General features: G+C 38.6%; 1 protein-coding gene across 4 annotated transcripts in view; it reads right to left on the bottom strand.

Annotated features, from left to right (window-relative positions):
• Positions 1-20,993, bottom strand: part of FNDC3A (fibronectin type III domain containing 3A) — a 127,034-nt gene that overhangs the window by 65,086 nt on the left and 40,955 nt on the right. For 3 of the 4 annotated variants that reach the window (XM_055801705.1, XM_055801706.1, XM_055801708.1), the window contains exon 3: positions 18,211-18,286. The exons of the other annotated variant lie outside the window; for it this stretch is intronic. In XM_055801705.1, the coding sequence (XP_055657680.1) occupies positions 18,211-18,286 (76 nt within the window). The remainder of the gene's footprint in view (positions 1-18,210; positions 18,287-20,993) is intronic. 4 annotated transcript variants of the gene reach the window in all.

Raw genomic sequence — 20,993 nt, 5'->3', positions numbered from 1 at the left:
TGTCTAGGCTTCAAGCTAATTATATAAACAAATACAATGCAGATTCAGATGTCCATTTAAAATAAAACCAAAGTAGAACAAAAATTATTATTATCATAAGCAGCTGAAGTCCTTCTAGTATCTAAAATAAATACCACACATATTCTTCTTCAAAGGGACCAATTTGGGAGTGGTCATTCCTAACTGGAAGACATAAAACTAAATTAGGAGGACATGGGGTGTCTCAGCTTTCCAGGAACCCCATAATCCAGGATTCTACGTGATTCAGCAGAAAGAGAGGAAACTAGGTAAATCTAGAATGACATTGGCTCCACAACTAGAGTACTTCCAGGGTGCAAAACCAGGGCTAAATATTGTTCTTAAAGGTAAAAGGTTAATGAAAACTGCTGATTTATTAAAAAAAAACACAAACCAACAAACAACCCCAAACCCTCACACGGAACAGATCTGTCCCACAGAAGTTTTACTCTCTTAGATGCAATTCTTGCATTAGGTGAGTGAGTTTGCTGTTCTGGTCAGATGAAAAGGTCTTCTGTAACAACGCAAAGAAACGGAAAGAGAATACAGTCCTACAGGACTTCCTTTCTTCACACTCACTACATAAAATTATTTTTATGTCTGTATTAGAGGTGTTCATTTAAATCTACCAACACCGACATGCAGTTTCACAAACAAAATGTTCAAATGTAGGTTTCTAAGCTATGAAATACATTTTGAAGTAACACTATTACACAGTTATCATGAGTGAAGAAAACACTCCCCAAAGCTGACAATTCAAAAGGTGACATTTGATAATGCAAAATCCTTCTGTTATGACACAAACTGTAGGGAACAAGCCTGAAGCAAATTACACAATCACTGCACAACAAAAATGAGACATAAGGCCAAACTGAAAACTGATGTTACACACCTTACACTTTGCAGCATCTAAGGCAAACACTTGGCTTCAGCGGGGTGATTCACTGGCTACCTCCAGAGTACAACACTGTGCTTCTGCACTTTTATCAGGGAGCCACCTCATACCAAATGACACAAACCATTAAGCACACACAGCATGCCCTCAAGTGGGTACCTGGTTCGGGCTTGCTCTAGTCACTCTTCTGTCCAATTTCAGTAGAGTACATGAAGTTTTCTGAGAGTAGATTCCTACTGTTGGGAAAAGGTCTTCTGTTCAATTAGCAGGTAGGCTAAATTCTTGCTATGCTCAAGCAGATTAACCCCACAGCTTGCTCCTGTCTAGGAGAGTGCTATGAACACCACACTATGGAATAATCTGGGTCAACTCTGTTGAAGAGAGGCCACTAGAAACCAGAAAGCAACACACTAAGCTCCTGTCCCTGCTAGAGTCATTTAACTCCTTTAATCCATGAGTTTCTAAATGGAAAATACAGAGCTAGCCTTTAAAATAGGAACCAGAACCCAGGAGTTCACCTAAATCATACAGCAGTCCCCAATACATCAACAGAAGATGGCAGATTGCCTTCCCGTGTAGTTTCCCCTCTAGAATATTTTCTTTTTTTGAGGTGAAAATGCCCATCTCCCAAAAATGACACTGAGAAAAGCCTAAACTCCAATACCCTGAAGCCTCATGGCTAGGGGACTCTGCTGGAAACGGGGAGGTACAGGTTCAGATTATGTGGTACATTCAAAGAGCTAAAAACCTCAGATGTCAATTCTGGGCAAGTGCGTTAACCTATTTCCTGCTGCTGTTACCGTTTGCATTTGGGGATAAACAATATAACCCAAGTAAACAAACAGCCTTTCTTTTTGAAGAGAGAGAAACGTAACATTTATATACTGTCTCTATAGTGTCTCTGCTCTGGCACGTCTTTGATGTCTGGCTTCTGGCTGTCCCACTGCAGCCTCATGTTCTGTTCAATTACAGGTATGTAGAGGACTCCATGGTCAAAACAGGAGAAGCAATGATTGAGTCAATGTGCTTGCTCGGATTATGTCATAATTCAGTGGGTGACCTGGGCTGCATCTGAGACTTCTGCAGCTAAAAGCTTCTGAAGCTAGAATGAAGGTGGAATTCAAACACCCCGAGCATGATGCCTTGTGATTATAGTTCATTTCACAGACGTACTTTTCTTCTGTCTTTTCACCAGTAACAAGACAAGCCTATGAATCCAGCTACAATAGGAGATGCTCCGAAGACAGTGAAAATGGAAGTTTGAAAAATTATAGCTCTTGAAAATTCTTAACATTGCAACTGACATGATAAATATTTAAACATTTAGATTAAGACTTCTGATTTTTCTAATGAGTTAAGGTCAACACACAAGAATTTTCATGTTCAAAAAGCTTTGCAGAAAGTTTGGTCCCAAAATCATTAGCCTACAATCAGGGTACATATAAAAAAGAACATTCTCAGTCAGACAACATAGAAAGGCACCATGCTTAATACCAACACTGGCAGCCTCTTCTGTAGTGAAATGTTTCTACTATCATACAGATCACTAAACACCCTCAACCAACTCCTACTGCAAACCTCACGCTTTACCATTGAAAACGATTCAAAAGGGTTTTTCAGGATCTGTGTTAGCTTAAAAAAAATTGTCACAGGCTAACTAATAAAGACTTTTAAGAACGTTATTTAAATCTTTCAAACTTGTTTTAGCTTTTAAAATTTAAAACACCCAAAAGATCAAATTTTATGTGACAAGGGTTCCTTGATTCTCCACAATAAACTCTACAGATCACTTCAACAAGGAATCGTTTTCTCTAAATCTCAAGCAAATTACCACACAGGGAAAGTATGTAAGCTCAAACATTAAGAGCATCTATGACAAAGGTTGTTGTTGATAAAAAGCTTTCAACAATGTTAATAAATATGTATTATCAGAAAGAAAGTATCTGATAAAGCAGTAAGCAGGGACCAGACACAAAGATAAGCCTATGCCATTGCAGTGCTGTCTTCAAATTCAATTTGCTCTGTAACCAAATACATTTTAGAAAGTAACGTACCCACTGCTTCAGCAGCCAAAACGTACTCAGAGCCAGAAAGAACTATGAAAGGAATCTACTTACCTGTGCCAAATAAAGAGGCCAGGAATGAAATGACTAACCTGGCTCAGACATACAAAAGTTGTCATTCCAAACCAGAACAAGGAAAAGACACAGGCATATGGTGGAGCTCCTTACCATACATTATGTATGGATCAATATATCCCTCTACTAAGGAGCTGAGACAAGAAAATTGCTTAATGGCTGGAAAGTAAACATGTCCTTCGTGCAGAGACCTTTTTAGTACTTCACTACTGTCTGGAGGCAGGAGATCTAAATTTTCTGCTGCTGGACTGTCAGGGCTCAAGGACTGGAACAGACCTCATGAATCAAGTCTATTTGCCTGCATTTGCAGCTTCATTCCTCTCCTCCATTATCATACATCAAGATCCATCATAAATGGATTCTACATAAAAGCATCAGGACCAATTTTAGTTGGTTCTTTTACCCATACATTTCCCACTGGAGTGCTGTTCTAGATGTAGCCAGGAGGTTTCTTGTAATTAGATAAAAATTATTCACAACCATTTGACATCCAACTGGGCTCTAAACCAGCTCTGGCATTAACTATTACATTTTTTTTTACATGATTTTTTTTTTTTTAAGTCCCTGTTGTTTACTTACCTAACAAAACTCATTTTTAGCCAAACCAACCAAGCTCTTCTACTCTCCTTTTATAAAATAGGCTCCTTATTCTCTTGAATTTCCTAATAGCTCTTTTCTACAACACCTGAAATTAGTTTCATTTCATCTTTTGTAAACATGAATTAGCAAATTACAGAATCCTGTAAAATGCTACTAAACAACCCAAGCTGTACTAGCAACAACTGCCCTGATGCGTTTTATGATCATGGTAACCTTTACAGATACATTATATTGGAGATACTACTTATCTTGTGAGTCAAATAGCTTGCCTGCTTCTTCCTCCTCCTTATCAAGTTTCAAGTGAAGAGATCCCCATTTATTATTTATTAATCTTATGCACAGCCTTGCATTGTGTATAATTGCATCTCACTCAGTTCAGGGGTACCATTCAAACAACACTCCTTTAGACAGTTAATGCATGTTCTTGTTGATTTTTTACCACTTCTGGAATACAGATTTCCCATTGGTTGTTTGGATGATTAGCTTTGCTGAAATGCCAAGTATTTCTGGAATATCTTGATAGCTGAAAGATACCCGAGTGCATTGCTTACTGAGTGATTAAGAAGGGATATATTTACATTCAAAGCTAGGCATGCATCATGCTTTAGCATTCAGCCCCTTCCTAGTTCATCCACAACTTAGAACCTTAAAAAAAAGAAAATTAGTAAGGTTATATTGATTCTGCTGAAGCTCTTTAGAGATAGAGATCAAAAACATTCTGTACCATGCTTTGAATTTTGCAGCATAGAGACAACATGCAGGTATCTGGCCTCAAGACTCCACTGCATACCTGCAATTCTTGACACCTGCATTCTCCAGTCCTTCTATTTATTTCCCACTGGCTTTCATATCCTCCAAAGCTATATCCTATATAGATATACCCTTGTGTGACAGTCAGCCTCTTTTTCTGTGTGGCATGTTCCCAGAAACTTCAGACCTCTGTTCAGCTCTCTGAAGCTGCACAGAAACGTTTACCTGCGAACATACTGCTTGTCCAGACCCAGCAACACAATGCCACCATACAACATGATCCAGCAACATACATTTACATGCTTCTGAACAGAACCCGAATCCCAACACCCTTCTATTTAACTGTTGTCACCAACATGAGACTAGATTCTTTCCCATCAAAAATAATGGATCTGTTTTTCAGATTAGAGGACAAGGCTCAGTAACTGGGGGGAAAAAAAAAAGTGACACCACACTGAAATTCTATGAACATAGCAAACGGTTGGAATGCTATTATTGGCAAATCTGTGCTCTGGGTGGTATTTTAAAGACCTGTCAGAGGATGAACTGGGGAAACAACCTACAGATAAAGCTGTGGGGGCATAAGAATAAAATTCCTGGTCTAGTATGTGTCATACCTCTGCTGGAAAGGAACATAATGAAACTTGAGAGTGTATATATAGCTGCAATTAACAGAAAAGATAGGGTATTTCCAAGGTACATTTTCCTGCTTTTTATGCAGTCTTTCTTTGTATACAAATTAGAAGGGTGCAGTAAGCATAAAACCACACCTTTTACAAATCTTTTATTGAAAAGGCTACATACACATCATGTCAGATTTAGAACCTGTGTAGAAAAGCACCGTTCTAACAAACACGGGCCAGAAGTCCACAGTAAAAAGTCATCAAAACATCAATAATCAATCTCAAAAACCTCGTGCTTGCCAGTCCTCTTGTATCCAGCAGTACAAGTCAGGGAAGTGAGTGGAAGTCAGGCTTACACTAGCCAACCCCTCTGTGTCACTGTTGAGTATTTGCTGATACCCATTTTCATTTTTCAGCTCTCTTAGGAAGTGATTTTTAAAAATCATTCATGCTGGAAGAACGCTAACTGGTTCCAGTTGCTCAGACTGCCCTTGTAACTTTCTAAATACTTTCACTTATTGGTGCATTGCTTAGTCACCAGATACTCCTCAAAATTGCACTGCCAGTTGTGTCACACTAAATCAGAAGTAGTCACTCTGCTTTTGACCACTTACGATCCAATTCAGAAAAAAAATTGTTTAAGGAAAACCAAAAAGTTTAGCTTCCTGAATTCCCAAACTCATCTTGGCCTTTAGGCACTCCAAGGATCTGCCGCCTGCAAGGCAGCTTTATTTGTATGTACTCTCTTTTGAAAAATAAGAGTAGGAAGTCAGATGAGATTTCAGATTTAATTGAATTTAAAAGCTAGATAAGATTCAACTTACTTTTTAAAAAATCTAACGAAACAATTTTGTCCCTGATCACAAAATATATGGAAAGCATAACAAAAAGTAAGAATAAATGCTAACTTTTGTATGTTTCATACAATTTTCTAAACCTGCCTGCTTCTTAAAGAGTTTCACTGAGGTGTCTCTTGGCTGCATAAACCATAACAGCTAGCGCTGTCAAGAATGGTGCCTTTCAGAGCTCAACCTCTTCAAGGCTAAAGCAGCTGAGGATGTGATGTAACACAGTAACACACCACTCACACGCTGTCTTTCGAGAGACTATCTTAAACACAACTTATGGGGGAAAACAGAGAAAGGCTGACAACTCCCTGTAGACACATCTTTCTCCTTCTATCTGTCATCTTCAGCTTACTTTCTGATTCTTGGAAGAGAAGGCTGCAGTATCATTAAGTTACAGCTCCTGGACCTAACGGTTCTTTCCATGCCCTCTTCCTGGGAATTTGTTTTCACCTGCTATAGTTGTTTGGTTTGGTTTTTTGGTTTTTGGAATTGGCTTGCTAAAGCTGTGTTTTACAAGTAGGGCTTTCCCTATTTTAGGACTTTGACTCAGCCCCATGGTCCTGTTGTGGTCTTTGTTCAGCACAGTCCTCCTATTTTAAATGCCCTGTCTGTATTTCATAAGATTTTTCTAGGGTTGTTGCAATACTTCATAACAAAGAGGTCATCACGAGGAATACTCACTGTTCTACTCACAGTAATTTACTCACATCTTGTTGAAACTTGAATTCCATATTAAGTCCTTTTAAGAATTATTAATGAAGCAATATTAAAGACTATTGGTTTGGCATTTATAGTCCTTGTTGCAGCTCACCTTTTGGTTGTCACGGAAGGCACATCCATTCTACCTTTGAATACAACTGTCAAGATCATCCAAGGGAAACCCAATATACACGGTGTTCATGAAGATGGCCCATATGTAGAACACCAAAGGGAAAGGATAAGTGAAACTGCTGGTGAATGGCCTACTGAAAAAAAAAATTGACAACAGGCACAGGAGATGAACCATATGCTCACAGAATAGCTGATTAATCAAAAGGGAAGGAAGGTGCAGTCAGCTTCTCTAGCAGCGCTAATACTCAGGACCCATCTACAAGTTACAGGGTGCTGTACAGCCATTTGAAAAAAATCTGAGGCTCTTTCGATGGTGGTGTCCTGGGGCACCTGCTCCAGACAACTGCATTTTCTAGAAGAACTGGAAAGCCCTTTGCACTGTGAAGCTTCTCTTTCTCAAAAAGAAAATAAGAACAGCACTGTGGATAGCTGTATTTAAGACCGGTGAATCTGGCTCTTCCAGCCTTGAAACCCCATGTAAATTACACTGTTTCTTAATGGCTTTAAGTGGCTGAACATAGTTTGTAATTGGTCTTTAACTCACATTACACAGTAGCTGTTTATATTGCTGCACAGCTAGTCTATGTGTTTGTAATGACCTTGCTAGCTTTCTCCTCTTCTTCCTTTCCCTCATTTGGATAATGAACTGCTTTAGATGTAAAACAGATTGCTGCATGTCTGCAAAAGGAAGAAGGGGAGGCGAAGTTATATTACCGTGGTTTTAATGAAGTTGAAGAGTGTCATGATCATGTAAGTCATGCAAGCTGACAAAATCTCAGCCATTTAACAGACAGTCAAAAAAAGACAACTGTAATCATTTACTATTAATAACACATACACAGCCATATCTATCAAGCCATGCGCTGCTGAATCATCCATTAGAAAAAAAAGAAAAACTAAGAACAGGATAAAAAAAATCCCTGTATTCAAAGTTGCAACATTCAGTTAGATATTATATTCTGGCAAGAAAAGTGTACCTGGACCCACGTGTACAACACAGTAGCCTTGCACAGATGAAAATGAAGGAAAGGAAGACTAATATCCTGGTCTCTTCCTGTCGCTACCTTGGTGCTCTGTCTGCACCACAGCCGCGGAGGCACAGCAATGTCAGGCCCTGTAAGCTGCTGGCATGGCTGTGGCAGCCTGGGTGTGCATGGGGAGCTTGCTCCATCTTGAGGAGCTTGTGGAAAAACAATGGCTGGGAATGCTGCTCCACAGCCACGAAGACAAAGACTTCGGTTTCCTTCCCTGTCCATCTGCCACCCTTCACATGCCTGACGGTGATCCACGAGATAAGGCAGCCACGGCTACTTTTTGGAGTACAACTAGAACAAGAGTAATTAATTCAAAGCTATTAATTCCTTAACAGTAATTTTTTATAGAAGCCTGAATACTTTCACAGCTACAGCTATACATCAAGGTTGTAGTAATACAACTTGAATCTCACAAGGTAGAACTAAAAGAAATTTCCTGGGGTCTCATTTAACAATCTGCAGCATTTTCCAACAGATGACACACCGGCATGTATTCATCCTGTACATGTGGTGAAAAAGGATCTAACAAAAGAAGTACTTTATGCACAAAGTTCTAGCCTTTCCATTTTTTTGAAACCCAGTTCCAATTCTACTTAAGAATAGGTTTCTATAAAACAAAAGCACTATTTGTTTTAAAGAATCAGATAATTAAATTTCAAACCTTCTATTTAATAAAATAAGTTAGCATGTTTTCATAGCATGAAACTTCATTATTTCAATCAACCAGATTGCATCCAATACAGAAAATGTTACCAGCATAAGTTATTCTAAATTTTAGGATATTAAGTGAAAATTCTAAGTAGAATCTTTTTTCAAACTCCTCTTCCTGCATCTCTGATTTAGCTCAAACTGATTACTTACACTAGAAACCAAGAAGAGATCTTACACAAGTTCCCCCCCACACCACCACCCCTGTAAAGCAAGTAATACAGGGCTATTTCTTTCCCGTCAACAGCATAGTCAGGGACAAAATCTGATGAACTTGACTGCAGTGCCAGGGGATACCAGACACAAACCTGTCAAGCTTAACATGCTTCATACAAGACTCATCCAACTGATTCCAGACTCAGTCCACAGCAGCACCTGAATCTCAGCATCTTGAGTTAATACTTCACAGGCTTGTGGGCTAGACATGACTGACAACAGTCATGGAAACCAAGATTTAGGGGCATTCACTAGCTGCAACTTAGGGCTGTAACTCCGTTCCCAACACGCACCTCCAAGTACTGGTGCCATCCTTGTGAAATGTGAGATGTTAGATGCTCATAGAAATGGATGAGTTCGAAGAGTTCAAATGCCTGAGGACAAAGGCATTCACTGTAGGTAGGACTGTGAAACACCACACTCAAATGAGGTGTTTTCAGGATGCAGCCTTACTTATTTCAGCTTATAATAGCCAGGCTTTAGCTCCAGAACGGAGACATCTCATTTAGGTATCTAAAATTACGTGTCTGCGTGCAAGTTAGGACTTCAAATTCCCATTACAGCAAGTGGAGATCTAGTCAGTACAGACAGTGGAGCCTGGAGAGCTATTCGGTGCAAACTGATGTCAGCTGAAAAGCACTGTCTGTACTATAGCTAGTGACTAAATCTTCACCAGTTATAATGGCAGCTTAGATCCAAGGCCACATATAGAAACACACATTTAAACACCTAAAATTAGATGTCTTCAGTATGCAGCTGAAGCACTGGTATTTCAAACAAATGTCTCCAGAATCTTCCTGCAGTCAGGCTGGGTTTGCAGTGTGGAGCTTGCAGTGCAGTCCAAAGAGGGAATAGAGGAGGACATTGCAGAAGATACAAGGGAAGATTAAATGATCAGAACATACAGGAAAATGAGGAAAAGGAGAACCTGAGTGAACACTTTGTAATGCATACAGTAAGTTATGAACTCATTCACATCTCAAAATGTATGAAATAAGTCAAGACAGAATAAAAGTTAGAAAAATATCTAACAGAAGAATGAGAAAAATAACATGGCAAAAATGTTATAGACATGTTTTGTCCACATAAAGATAATAGATCTAACACATTCTAAACAGAAACCAGTAACAGAAAATGAAGTTTTCCCTAAAACGCACTACAACCAACATAACAAAAGGGATCTGAATTAATGCATTTCCCTTTTAATGTTGTTGGGTTGTTGTTGTTTTTTTCAATTTGCTGCTGCAAAGGCAATAAAACAGGTCTAGTTTGCTTTTTAATAAAACTTTTGCCAAGTTGAGTTTATGCTGGGAATAGCATGTTTTAGAAATCTAGTATTTATAATTCTAACAGAGTGGGCACAACAGTAATGCAAGCTGCTCTGGCAGAAAAGCAGCATGATAAAGCAAGCTTTTCCAGCAACAGCTTCTTGTATCATTGCTGACTGCCTCTAGGGGCTGGAGGAGATTGGGACCACCAAGATCGAGTCAGTTATCAGACTTAACAGAGGAAAAGTTGTCAGTTCCCAGAGAAGGCTGAGGGAGCTCCGTTATGAAGCTAATTATCATGGCCACTCACAGAGCAGAAAAAAGTTGGACCTAACCAACAGACTTCTGGATTGCTGTTTTATTCCAGTCAGAGGAGTGACCTTGTTTTGCACTACTTTGCAAGTTTTGTTGAGTTACTAAAACAAATTTGAGAGATGGTCCTGAAGAGTGAAGAATGCCTCTGCCCTATTGCAAAAGGAACTACAGAATCAAGTAGACATATCTGTGGCAGCTTTAATTCAGCACAGTACTAGCAGTAGTACTAGAAAAGCTCCGGCAGCAGGGCTTACAGGCAAGTTTTACCTGCCAATAGCACTTGAATTATGGACTAGATTTCTCCTACGTGTCAAAACCAATACATGAGCATTCTACATGCACTCCAGCAAGGGCTTAAATCCATCATTATTTCTTTACTTTATCAGAAAGGTATTTGCCATATCTCCATCCAACTTTTCTGCTAACCTACGTGTAAATGCAGAATGGTAAGTCTGACAAAATTTGCAAGGGCATTCATGCACCCTGTTTATCACTCTAAGCTATAAAAAGAGCAGCTCCTACTTAAAATTATTTTGAAATAAGATAGCTCCAAATCAAGCTGCTACAACCACGCTTCATGGCCACTTCCTCTCGTCATCATCCTGTTGCAATCAGAAGAGAATCAAGTCTCCTCTGCAGCCATACTCCTATATAGCTGACCAATACCAATGCTTTTATTTAGTTTGATTGTAACTACCTACAAATACAAAAATCTATAAAACAATTTCTAAAATGTGTATATTGAAGGCCATTTCCAAACAGAAGTGCTTTAAAGTTAAGCTGCTCCTAGACTCAGCTCTGAAATTCTACGAGGACAACCTCAACCAAGAGTTAAGTGGCTTGAAGTCACTGTGGCTTGCTGTGACCTCAGCTGACATGCCTTCGCTTTCCTGAATGCCTTTTATGAAGGTCCTCTAAATACTTCCAATGGAGATCCTAAGATCCTAAAATTAATGTGGAGGAGGAGGAGGTTAACTTAAGTATCCATATGCAGCTTCAGCCTTGCATATCATGTTCAGCTTTCTACAGCACTCACACAGAAGGAATGAGCAAGACAAATGAAATGATTTACCATTTAGGGTGGGGGTTGGTTTTTTATTTTAGCTTTTTTTTTTTAAATGAACTGATGTATAAAAACATGTATCTTTGTCTTCAGAAGGCTACAGTGGAGAAAAACTGTAAAGCGTCTTTCAATACCAAAAGGAAAGTAAACTTACACATCATCGTGTAACATTTTAGTACTCAGAAATGAGAAACAGGTAAATGGAAACAAGGATGAAGACCTATTTTCTTCTTGGGCTACGGAAAGAAAATATCATCTTCCCTGGGTGGCTCCAGTAAGCTGTTCTTAGTGGGAGCAGGAAAACTAGAACACTAAAAACTTTGTAATACCCATCTGTGTTTACATGTAAGGTTCATTACCCAGGCTCTTAAGCTACCTAAAAGACTAGATGCGCTCAAGAAGAGAATTATTGTTAATAGTGTCTTATTGGTTTTGCTAGTTTGTTCCATTACTACAGACCTCTCTATTTAAATAAATGTTTTTATTCCTAAACTTTGCCCAGTGCTAAGAAGGGTAACAAGTTACTTAATAAACAAGATGCAGTATTTCTAGAGGTGATGTGATACCATAAATTGACTTCAAGGGTGACGACTGCAGTGCCAGGTATCCTAGTACATTCTAAAATCACTACAGAATGACAGCACACACTTCCCCCACTTAACATAATGGCTTCAGGATTTGATAATAAGCTGTGGTCTTCTTGTGAAAGAAGCACCTTCTAATGACCTTTGCAACTATCCATCTGCAAAGCTACCCCACGCAGCCTGAAAGAACTCCAAAAGTTCCAGGCATTGTAGGATTCCAGAAAATAACCAAAACTTAAAAGGCTCCCAAAAACAAAAAATGGTGAAGCGCTCCAAAAAGCTCTCCAGGGTGGAGAGCATCCACAAAAGCACCAGAATGAAATGCCCAAAATATCCAAATGTTGAAACGGTTTGAAAAAGCCTGGGGTGGAGAGCTCCCCAAAGGCCCATGGCAGGGACCTTCTGAGGGGCAGAAGTCCCTTCTGAGGGGTTTGCAGCAACTTGTACAGAATTTATGACTGGTCCTTAAACCACCTCCAATATTAACAAATTAGTTTTAAATAAAACTCAACACCGAAGCACTGGATGATACTGAGAACAAAATAAATCTAGGGTGTTTTTTTTCTTGGTTTGGTTGCTCTAACACAATCTGAAAACAACCAAAACCACGTGAGACCTGGCAGCAGATAACAGTAGGTAAGAGACTGAAAGCAGCCCTGCAGAGGACTTGGTGATACTGGTGGATGAAAAAGTAGACACAAGCTGGCAACGAGTGCTTGCAGCCCAAAAAGCCAACTGTATCCTGGGCTGCATCAAAAGAATCGTGGCCAGCAGGTCATAGGAGGTGATTTTGCTCCACTACTCCACTGTGGTGAGACCCCACCTGAGTACTCCGTCCAGCTCTGGGGTCTACAGCACATGAAAGACATGGGCCTGTTGGAGTGAGCCCAGAGGGCCACAAAGATGATCAGAAGGCTGGAGCACCTCTCCTGTGAAGACAGGCTGAGAGAGTTGGGGTTGTTGAGCCTGGAGAAGAGAAGGCTCCCAAGGAGACCTTATAGCAGCCTGCCAGTGCCTGAAGGGAGACTACAATGAAAGCTGGAGAGGGGCTTTGTACAAGGGCATGTAGTGACAGGACAAGGGGGAACGGCTTTGAACTAGAAGAGGGTAGATTGAGATCAGATATTAGGAAGAAATTCTTTGCTGTGAGGGTGACGAGACACTGGCACAGGTTGTCCAGAGAAGCTGTGGCTGCCCCATCCCTGGCAGTGTTCAAGGCCAGGCTGGATGGGGCTTTGAGCAACCTAATCTAGTAAAAAACGTCCTTGCCCATGGCAGGGGGGTTGGATCTTCAAAGGTCCCTTCCAACCCAGACCATTTTACAATTTTCTAACAGTTCTGTTTACACAATATTCTGGGTAATGGGTAAGTCTGATGTTGCAAAGCTTAAGTTAGTCTTAGAACAAACTAAAGTTTGTGTTTCACAACTGTAGTCTCAGAACTGATGTGATCTTCTCTTCCTCTTGACTTCCTTGAAAACACTTTTCAGAAGTATTTTATTCCTTATTTTAAAGAGGAAAAAATGAGTTTAAGATCGCTCAACTTTTACCCCAGACACTAACCTGATACTTCATGCTATGAAATGAAGTATTTATGACTCATTCTAATTTACATATTTTTTCTTATTTTATTAAAAAAAATTGCAATTTTCCTTTGCAGAGACATATAGAACACAGTCTCTCTTATGTCAAGTAACATTTAATAGCCCTTAGCTGTAACTTGGGACTGTTATAAAATGTGCTCAAGATGAGTCATCGTCATTCATTTATTCTGCAATAGGATGAATTCATGAATGAGCGATCTGCAGTAATTCACTTCTACAAAGAGAGCCCATTCATACATTTCAAACCTGGTTTTCTGATTCACTGCAATATAGCTGATTATTTCACTTTAAACAGAAGAAAATTTTGGCTTAAGGAAAGTTTCCACAGAAGTTGTGAGGATTTCTAGTATTCAAGAACAGTTTCATAGATTTTAAAGTGCTCTTCTGAAAATGAAGATTTTGGTCTAACACATGGATACACAGACAGGTATCTTCCTATCTACCTAGCAAGCACAGTGTCTTTGGAAAGTAAGAGACTGACAAATGGTTTACATTGAAATTGCATCAAGGGGGAGCAGAAGTCATTGCTATCAGACAAACCACTAGGCAACCAAAGAAAATATTTTATGAAAACAGAAAAATGGCCATTGGCATACAGAAGTGCTCACATGAAGCTGTATTTAAGTCAAAATACATACAACCAATTAAGATCCAAGATTGCTAACTACAAAAATATAAAGCAACCACGCTTCTTATTTTGCAGAAAGATAAATGTAAGATACCAAGAATAAAATACACAAATTATTTTAAGTCATAAAAAATCCACCAAAACAAAGGAATGGGATTCACCAAGAAGGAATGGTCCCTTCACCACCACTGCTCTTTTGCCAGCCTTAAGAGATTTCAAACCCGAAGAGTCTATTCACCCCATCTTAACTGCCATGGAAGAGGCCCACATTACGAAGCCACCTCATAGTTCCAAAACAGTCAAAGCTTTACGTATCATCTGTGAGAGTTATACCAGCAAACAGACAGTAAGTCAGTACAGAGATCTGAGTATAAATACAGCATTTTCTTCAGAAACTTAGTTCACAGAAAAAGCACTGTGTGCTTTTCCATTAATTGGTGCTTTAAGTTTTCATTACTTCATTGATTCAAGGACAGCTCTAAAATAGTCACTTTATTCACACCTCTCCTTTCTCCTGGAGAGGCACTGACTCTCCTTGTTTTCAGGATGAGAGGTTTTTACCTTAAGTACAGAGTATCCAAAGTAAGGATAGTTCTATTTACAAATAAAATAACTGACAAAAGCAGCACAAAGATTGATGGAGCATCTCAATGTTTCCAGCAGACACGGATATGATGCAAGAAAATACAATTAACATTACAGTGAGATTCATAAACACTGCACACTGACTTCAGCAGACAGTACAATCTCAAGGTGAACTGACCAGCAATAAAGCACAAGAGAGATCTAGAATTATCCAAGGAACAGTGACTTACCAAATCACACAAACTAACATATCTGGGTATCAGTGCTCCTATTGGGTGCATCCAGAAGCAGCTCACTACCTCTCAACTTCCATTCCTCCTTTTTAGTACTATAATTACATAATTTCAATTAAAACATATATCCATGCAAATTGCCTTGCAAGAACCTAAATTTACATTTTATTGTTTTCATCTTTGGTCGATGTATAACATTTTAAATGCTTGCTACCCTTTGTAATCTCAAATGATTTCTCTTTTTCCTTGCGTATCTTTTAGTAAGACTTTACTCCAAAGAAACAATACTTTTATTAGCCATCATTTTGCTAAGTATAAGTTAGAATCCAGACTTTAAAAAGTAGTACTTCAAAATTTTCTGTTCCTTAAAAAAAAATTGTACTATGTTCAACACTGAACTGAAGCCCCTGTATTTTTCTAGAATACTGAACTTCCCACAAAATACAGGATTAACACGAATTAAATAAAGTTCTCAGAACCGGTTCATTCCAGAAAGCAAACATCAGAAACTAAGAGATATTTGTTTGGTGGTCACTTACCATTCTATCACAAATAATTAAGTGTTGTGAATTATAAATGTAAGCTTTGCAAGCCTCATTTTGAAAGGGATAAGAGAATGCTTGTAACAAAGTACTAAGTGCATTTCATGAAAAGTCTTTGCTTGTACTAATGCTTTTCGTCCAGGTGAATTCTGAGTGTGATACAAAACAAAACATTAATTGCAATATATTTGTTGTATGTAATTACATTTTTCTGTGGGCAATATGTGCTTGTGGTTTTGCAAAGCAGTATACACATTTTTAACATGCAATACTACTTCTTTTTAGATAATACATCACAGAAAAAGCTGAATATGTATTTTTTGCAGACACTTAACTCAATCCAGTCAGAGAAGAGTATAAAGATGGGTAAATATTTACAGGAAAAATTGAGATTGGAAAAAAGAAGAAACATTATAATTACTAAATTAATCCCACTGATTGCATCTCCACTGAATTTCAGCCATCTTTACTTTCTTCATGCCTTTTTAAAATAAGCATCTTTGCATGCTTATAAGTTTTTCTCCAAACCATACTCATTATGTATTTCTGCATTTTTAACTTTGATTTGACCTAATAACTGAGCACACACAGTGAAGAAAAGAACACGGAACTGATGTGAGCTTGCTTTCTTTCGAGTTAATGCAATAGCCTCCTGTGGCTGTAACCCATTTTGCAGACTGGTCATCCATTTTGTAGTCAAGTCAAGGTCAAACACTATGTTTGAGAAGTGGCAGGGCAAAAAAGGACCACTGGTACCAAATCACTCGCTACAGTGTACACTATCTGATACTGCTCACTTTAAAGAAATACCTACACAGAAAACATGAAAGGTGACATGCCTCATTAGTTGCAATACATATAATTAAAAAGGTACAGCATCAATTACTAAGGGGATTTTTTCTTTAAGACAGACAGACCCAAGAAACCAAAAGGTAGAAATATCTGTTGGCATAGCACTCATAAAATACAGAAATGTCTCAGGAGGGGCAAGAATACACCAGAAAAACAACATTCATGTGCAACTCAGATTCTGTACTAAGGTTAGTGAACATACAGATATAAAAACCCTCTATGACCCCTGTTTTAGTACCAACTATAGGTCAATATTTTCATCTCCTGGAAAGGGGAAGGACCAGAATGTCTGTAGGACAGGAGGTTTGCAAAAAGCTGTGGAACTAATTTGGGATGTAGGTTCTTAGATTGCCAGTGCCACTTTTCAGGAAAGTTGTAAAGACCATACCTCAAATTACATCTAGTGACTCCCAGGAACAATTGTCTGGTAACTGCTCACACTCACTTTCATATTTAAAGCATGAAGAAAACAGCAGCTGAATCAAATCGCAATAGCAAGCTGGCTATTCAGGAAGCAAGAAGGACCAAACAAGGATAAAACCTGTACCATGAAAGGTTAGAACTGTATCTATAAAGGTAAGATCTCCATATTTTTTCAGTTCATCACACACTTCCTGCTTTGAAGATGATCATGCAATGAAAGTGTCAATTCACACACAGCCCACCCCTCCCCTAAGCCCACCTGATAAATCAAAAATTGAAACAAAAAATGCAATGCATGTCACTCTGCTTGCTATTTTGTACAATAAAAGTAAAATATAACTTATCTGTTCTTGAACTTGAATTGCAGGACAAAAATCACTATGTTTCCCTCAGATATTGCCAAGTAATTATTACACAACATGTTTCAAATAAACCCTACAGAACTGTGAGCTGCTGATCCATTTGTGGTTCAAAGGAAGCAACAATACTATGCAATCAGCACAAAGTTTTGAAAAATGGTGCTAACTGACTTTAAGAACTGTCAACATAAACTTAATTACGGTCCAAGGTCTCCTTTCCATCAGTTAAAAGGACCTGCCCACAACACTGGAAACCAGACTCTCTTCTCACACTGGAGAGAGGGGGGAAAGGAGCTGGAAAATACTTACTTCGACTTCCCAGAACAGTGTCTGTTAAATATCTCATCTGGGCCAACATCCAGAAAGAAAAGAAGGTAGGATTCATTGGCCCAGAAAACAACAAGCAAAAAAGTGACCCTATAGCTGAATCTGTGGATATTCCCTTATAACACAATAAAGTGGTATTCTAAGCAGCAGCCAACAGCTGCTGCTCATTTCTTGCAGCTGTAGATAGGCTTAACTGCTAGCTGTTTTCATTCAGAATAGAAAACAACATCCAAACTGATCATTGCATACAGGGATGCTACGCTTAGACGACATATTTATATTTTGAAGGTACCCTTGCTAGAACTCAGAAAGGACAGAATTTGGCCCCTAGAGATAATGAAAAACTAGTAGTGGGATAACAGACAGCTACTGTTGGGACAGGCAAACAGTGTCCACACGACAGTAGAGAATAAAAAAAATAAACTCAAACCAAGGTAACAACCATAGCTTTTAATCTGAGGTCTGTATAATAAATGAGGTTAGTCAAAAGTTGCTACTACAGTGCTTCCCTGTTTGCCTCGCAAGCTGAAAATGTGTTGTGCCCCCCCCTCCCCGTGCTTCCCCTCCCCCAAGAAATTTAATTTCATCTAATATAAGAAATAGTACTTTGTTTTTTGGTAGTGAAATCTAAATCCAATGATCCTTAGCACATAATCTTTTAGGTCTTTAAAATCATTTCTGTCAGTCTTACTTTCAGCAACACAAATTGCCTTTTATTAATCCTGATGCAGACTCAGGAAATATTAAAATAAATTTATCAGCTTTACCTGTAATGCACTGAAACTGTCCATCTTCTCTTCTTATTGTAAATGCTTCCCCTGGATTAACTTGCACAAGAATAACCTTAAAAATAAAAGAGTGTTTACAACCATTACACATGAGTATGTTACAAAAGTCTGGTACGTGAGAAAAAGAGAAGTTTTACTGGGAAAAAACAACTTTCTTTTTTTTCTGGTTAGTAAATACCTTATTTTTCACTTCACACTGTTTGCTGCCGTCATCCCACAGAGAAAAAGAGATAAGAGCAAGAACAAGTACAGATATTTTTAAACAAGCATTTTTCAAAGAACCAAGGAAAGAACAACAGAGTAAAACAGTACCTATACAAATTTTATTTTCTCAACTGCTTAGTATAATTAAAAAACTATTTGTACAGCTTAAATGATTTCAACAAATTACATTAACTTCGGCATTAATCAAACCATTATATAAAGTTTCAGGAGGAAGCCTAGAATTCCCAGTGTTTGAATTTTCATCATAACCACTTGACAAATAGTTTTCATCATAAGGGAAATATGGCATTCATTTCCTTCTTGACATGATCCAAGCACGTTTTTACATCCATTAATGATAAAACATTATTAGAAGTCATGAGAAAGTAAGCACACCAGATGCACAGCATGAAACAGTATGTATGTATAGTTTTATTTGTGGAAAACTGTTTAGCCTAATTTTGTAAACCCAAGCAATACAGAATTGATAGCAAAGCACACTTATCAGCCAAAATAAACAGAAGCAAAGCTACCATTTTAGACTTCCGTATTCTCATTTGAAACCTGACTTTCTGTAAGAGAAGTTTGTAAACATGAAGAACCTAGCTAAAGTTATGAAGAAAGGAAAAAATAGACAGAAGAGCAGATGCATTTCATAATTGCCTTTCTGGACACATCTTTCTTCCATCTCCCTTGCATGTGTCTAAATACGCTGTATGTCCTCCTCCTAGTGTGAATCAGACACAAATCTTTATATACACAACTCTTCAACATTATGGCCAAAAATTTACTCTGTTAAATTGCTGAAAGAAAATAACATTTGTCTTGCTTACAAAAAAAATAACACAAACAACAAAAAACCAACCAAACCCCAAAACACCACCAAAACAAAACACCACAAACCAGAAAAAAAATGAGTGTTACTGGTTTTAGGAACACCAGAGAGAAAGAAAAGGGTGAGGAAGAGGCAGAAATCATATTAATTCATCCCCCTCTGGTAGAGCAACTTTCTAAATTAATGAAAAGATGGCAAGTTCTACCCTAACATATCTGCTACTTCAATGAAATATGCTAGATACTCACTTTTTCAAACTTGGCTCATGTGATTCAATATTGATTTAGGTCATTTTTCAGCATGGGCTTTAAAAATACTGTTACTGGAGGAAGATGCCTCCAGAAGCTTTGGGTTCTTTGAGAAAAAACAATGAACTATATCATTATTTACATTTTATCATGCCAATACATTTTCCAGATCTCCTAAAGTGTGTCTGAACATAAAATTCAGTAAGAGTTAGCATTCACAATAAAATCTAAACTTAGAAACAAGAGGATTCTAGACATGAACTTCAAATAAGACTTACAGGTCTTCAGAAAATATTGTATTGTCAGAGTTTATTCCAAAGTGTTTCAGAAAGTGACAAAGGAGAGAAATATGAGAGGATGACTTCTTACACTTTCTTTTTCAGACTCCCCAAGCAGGCATAACATTTAGAACATGTATTTCATTGATTTACTTTCTCCACTCTACTACAACTGAAAGTTTCAGCTTCCAATTTAGACTGGAATAAAAATACCTAAAAGTTGTTCTCATGTACTCCTGAAAAACTTTCTGTCTCTTACGCGTGGGTTGGATAACCACATTTGCCCAAGCATTTTGGCTGATTTAGTATGCCTTAACGCCTCGGAGGAGCCATTCTGGCTACGGCTGACATGTCAATCTGTATGATTTTCAGCTCAGTATATTCTGTCTCCACTGTATGAACTATAAGAAGCAGAAAAGCTGCAAACCCCTCAAGTTTTAGGGCAACGGCTGGTATAACTCCCTGGATTCCTGCTTTTAAAGTAACAGGGAATGGGGTTGACTGGTATTCCTGCTTTGTTCCCATTTTTTCCTATGTGAGTGCCTGAGGTTGCTAACCTGGGTAATAATGTTGCCTAGGGAACGCGCCTGTTTTCTTCCTCCAGACCTCTGCTGCATGACATCCGAACTGGAGACTCCAGCTAGCAGAGCGGATCTGAGCAGGGGAACTGGCCTAACTGCAGCACGTGGGCCCTCTGCTTCCCAGTTTTCTTTTATCGCAGTTTCTCCCGTGTAAGAATCATTGTTCACTGCACAGTTTGAAGGTGAAGGCTCAGCACACAGCGAGAAGGGGCACTGTTCAGCAGCAGCCATGCTGCGAGGCAACAGGCCTCCTGATGGAATCCAGCACCACTCCGACACACAGGATTTCATCAGATTTTCACATCTCTGAGGACATCTGACTTCCACTCAAAAGGGTGGGGAGACTCATGGACTTAATGCAGTTTAATTAGACGCTCAGTTCCCAGGAACAGGAAATAGAGCCTTTTTGTCAATGGACTATTAGTCTGCTTGAAGTCTGATTGCATTTATTTCACTGGCTCCCACTTTCAGCCTTGCTTTTATGTTGTGCACTCACATTTGTATTTTACAATTGTTCCAAGATAGGCTGCATTTGTTGCCAAGTGTGCCAAAAGAGAATCTGAATCAGGGCTGAAGTAATTTCAGAAGTTTCAAGAACTGCTGGCTTCAAAAGTCT

Source organism: Falco peregrinus, chromosome 4, assembly GCF_023634155.1.
Source record: "Falco peregrinus isolate bFalPer1 chromosome 4, bFalPer1.pri, whole genome shotgun sequence".
Classification (NCBI taxonomy): Eukaryota; Metazoa; Chordata; class Aves; order Falconiformes; family Falconidae; genus Falco; species Falco peregrinus.
The sequence above is the reverse complement of the archived record's forward strand: the minus strand, read 5'-3'. Positions and strand labels throughout refer to the sequence as shown.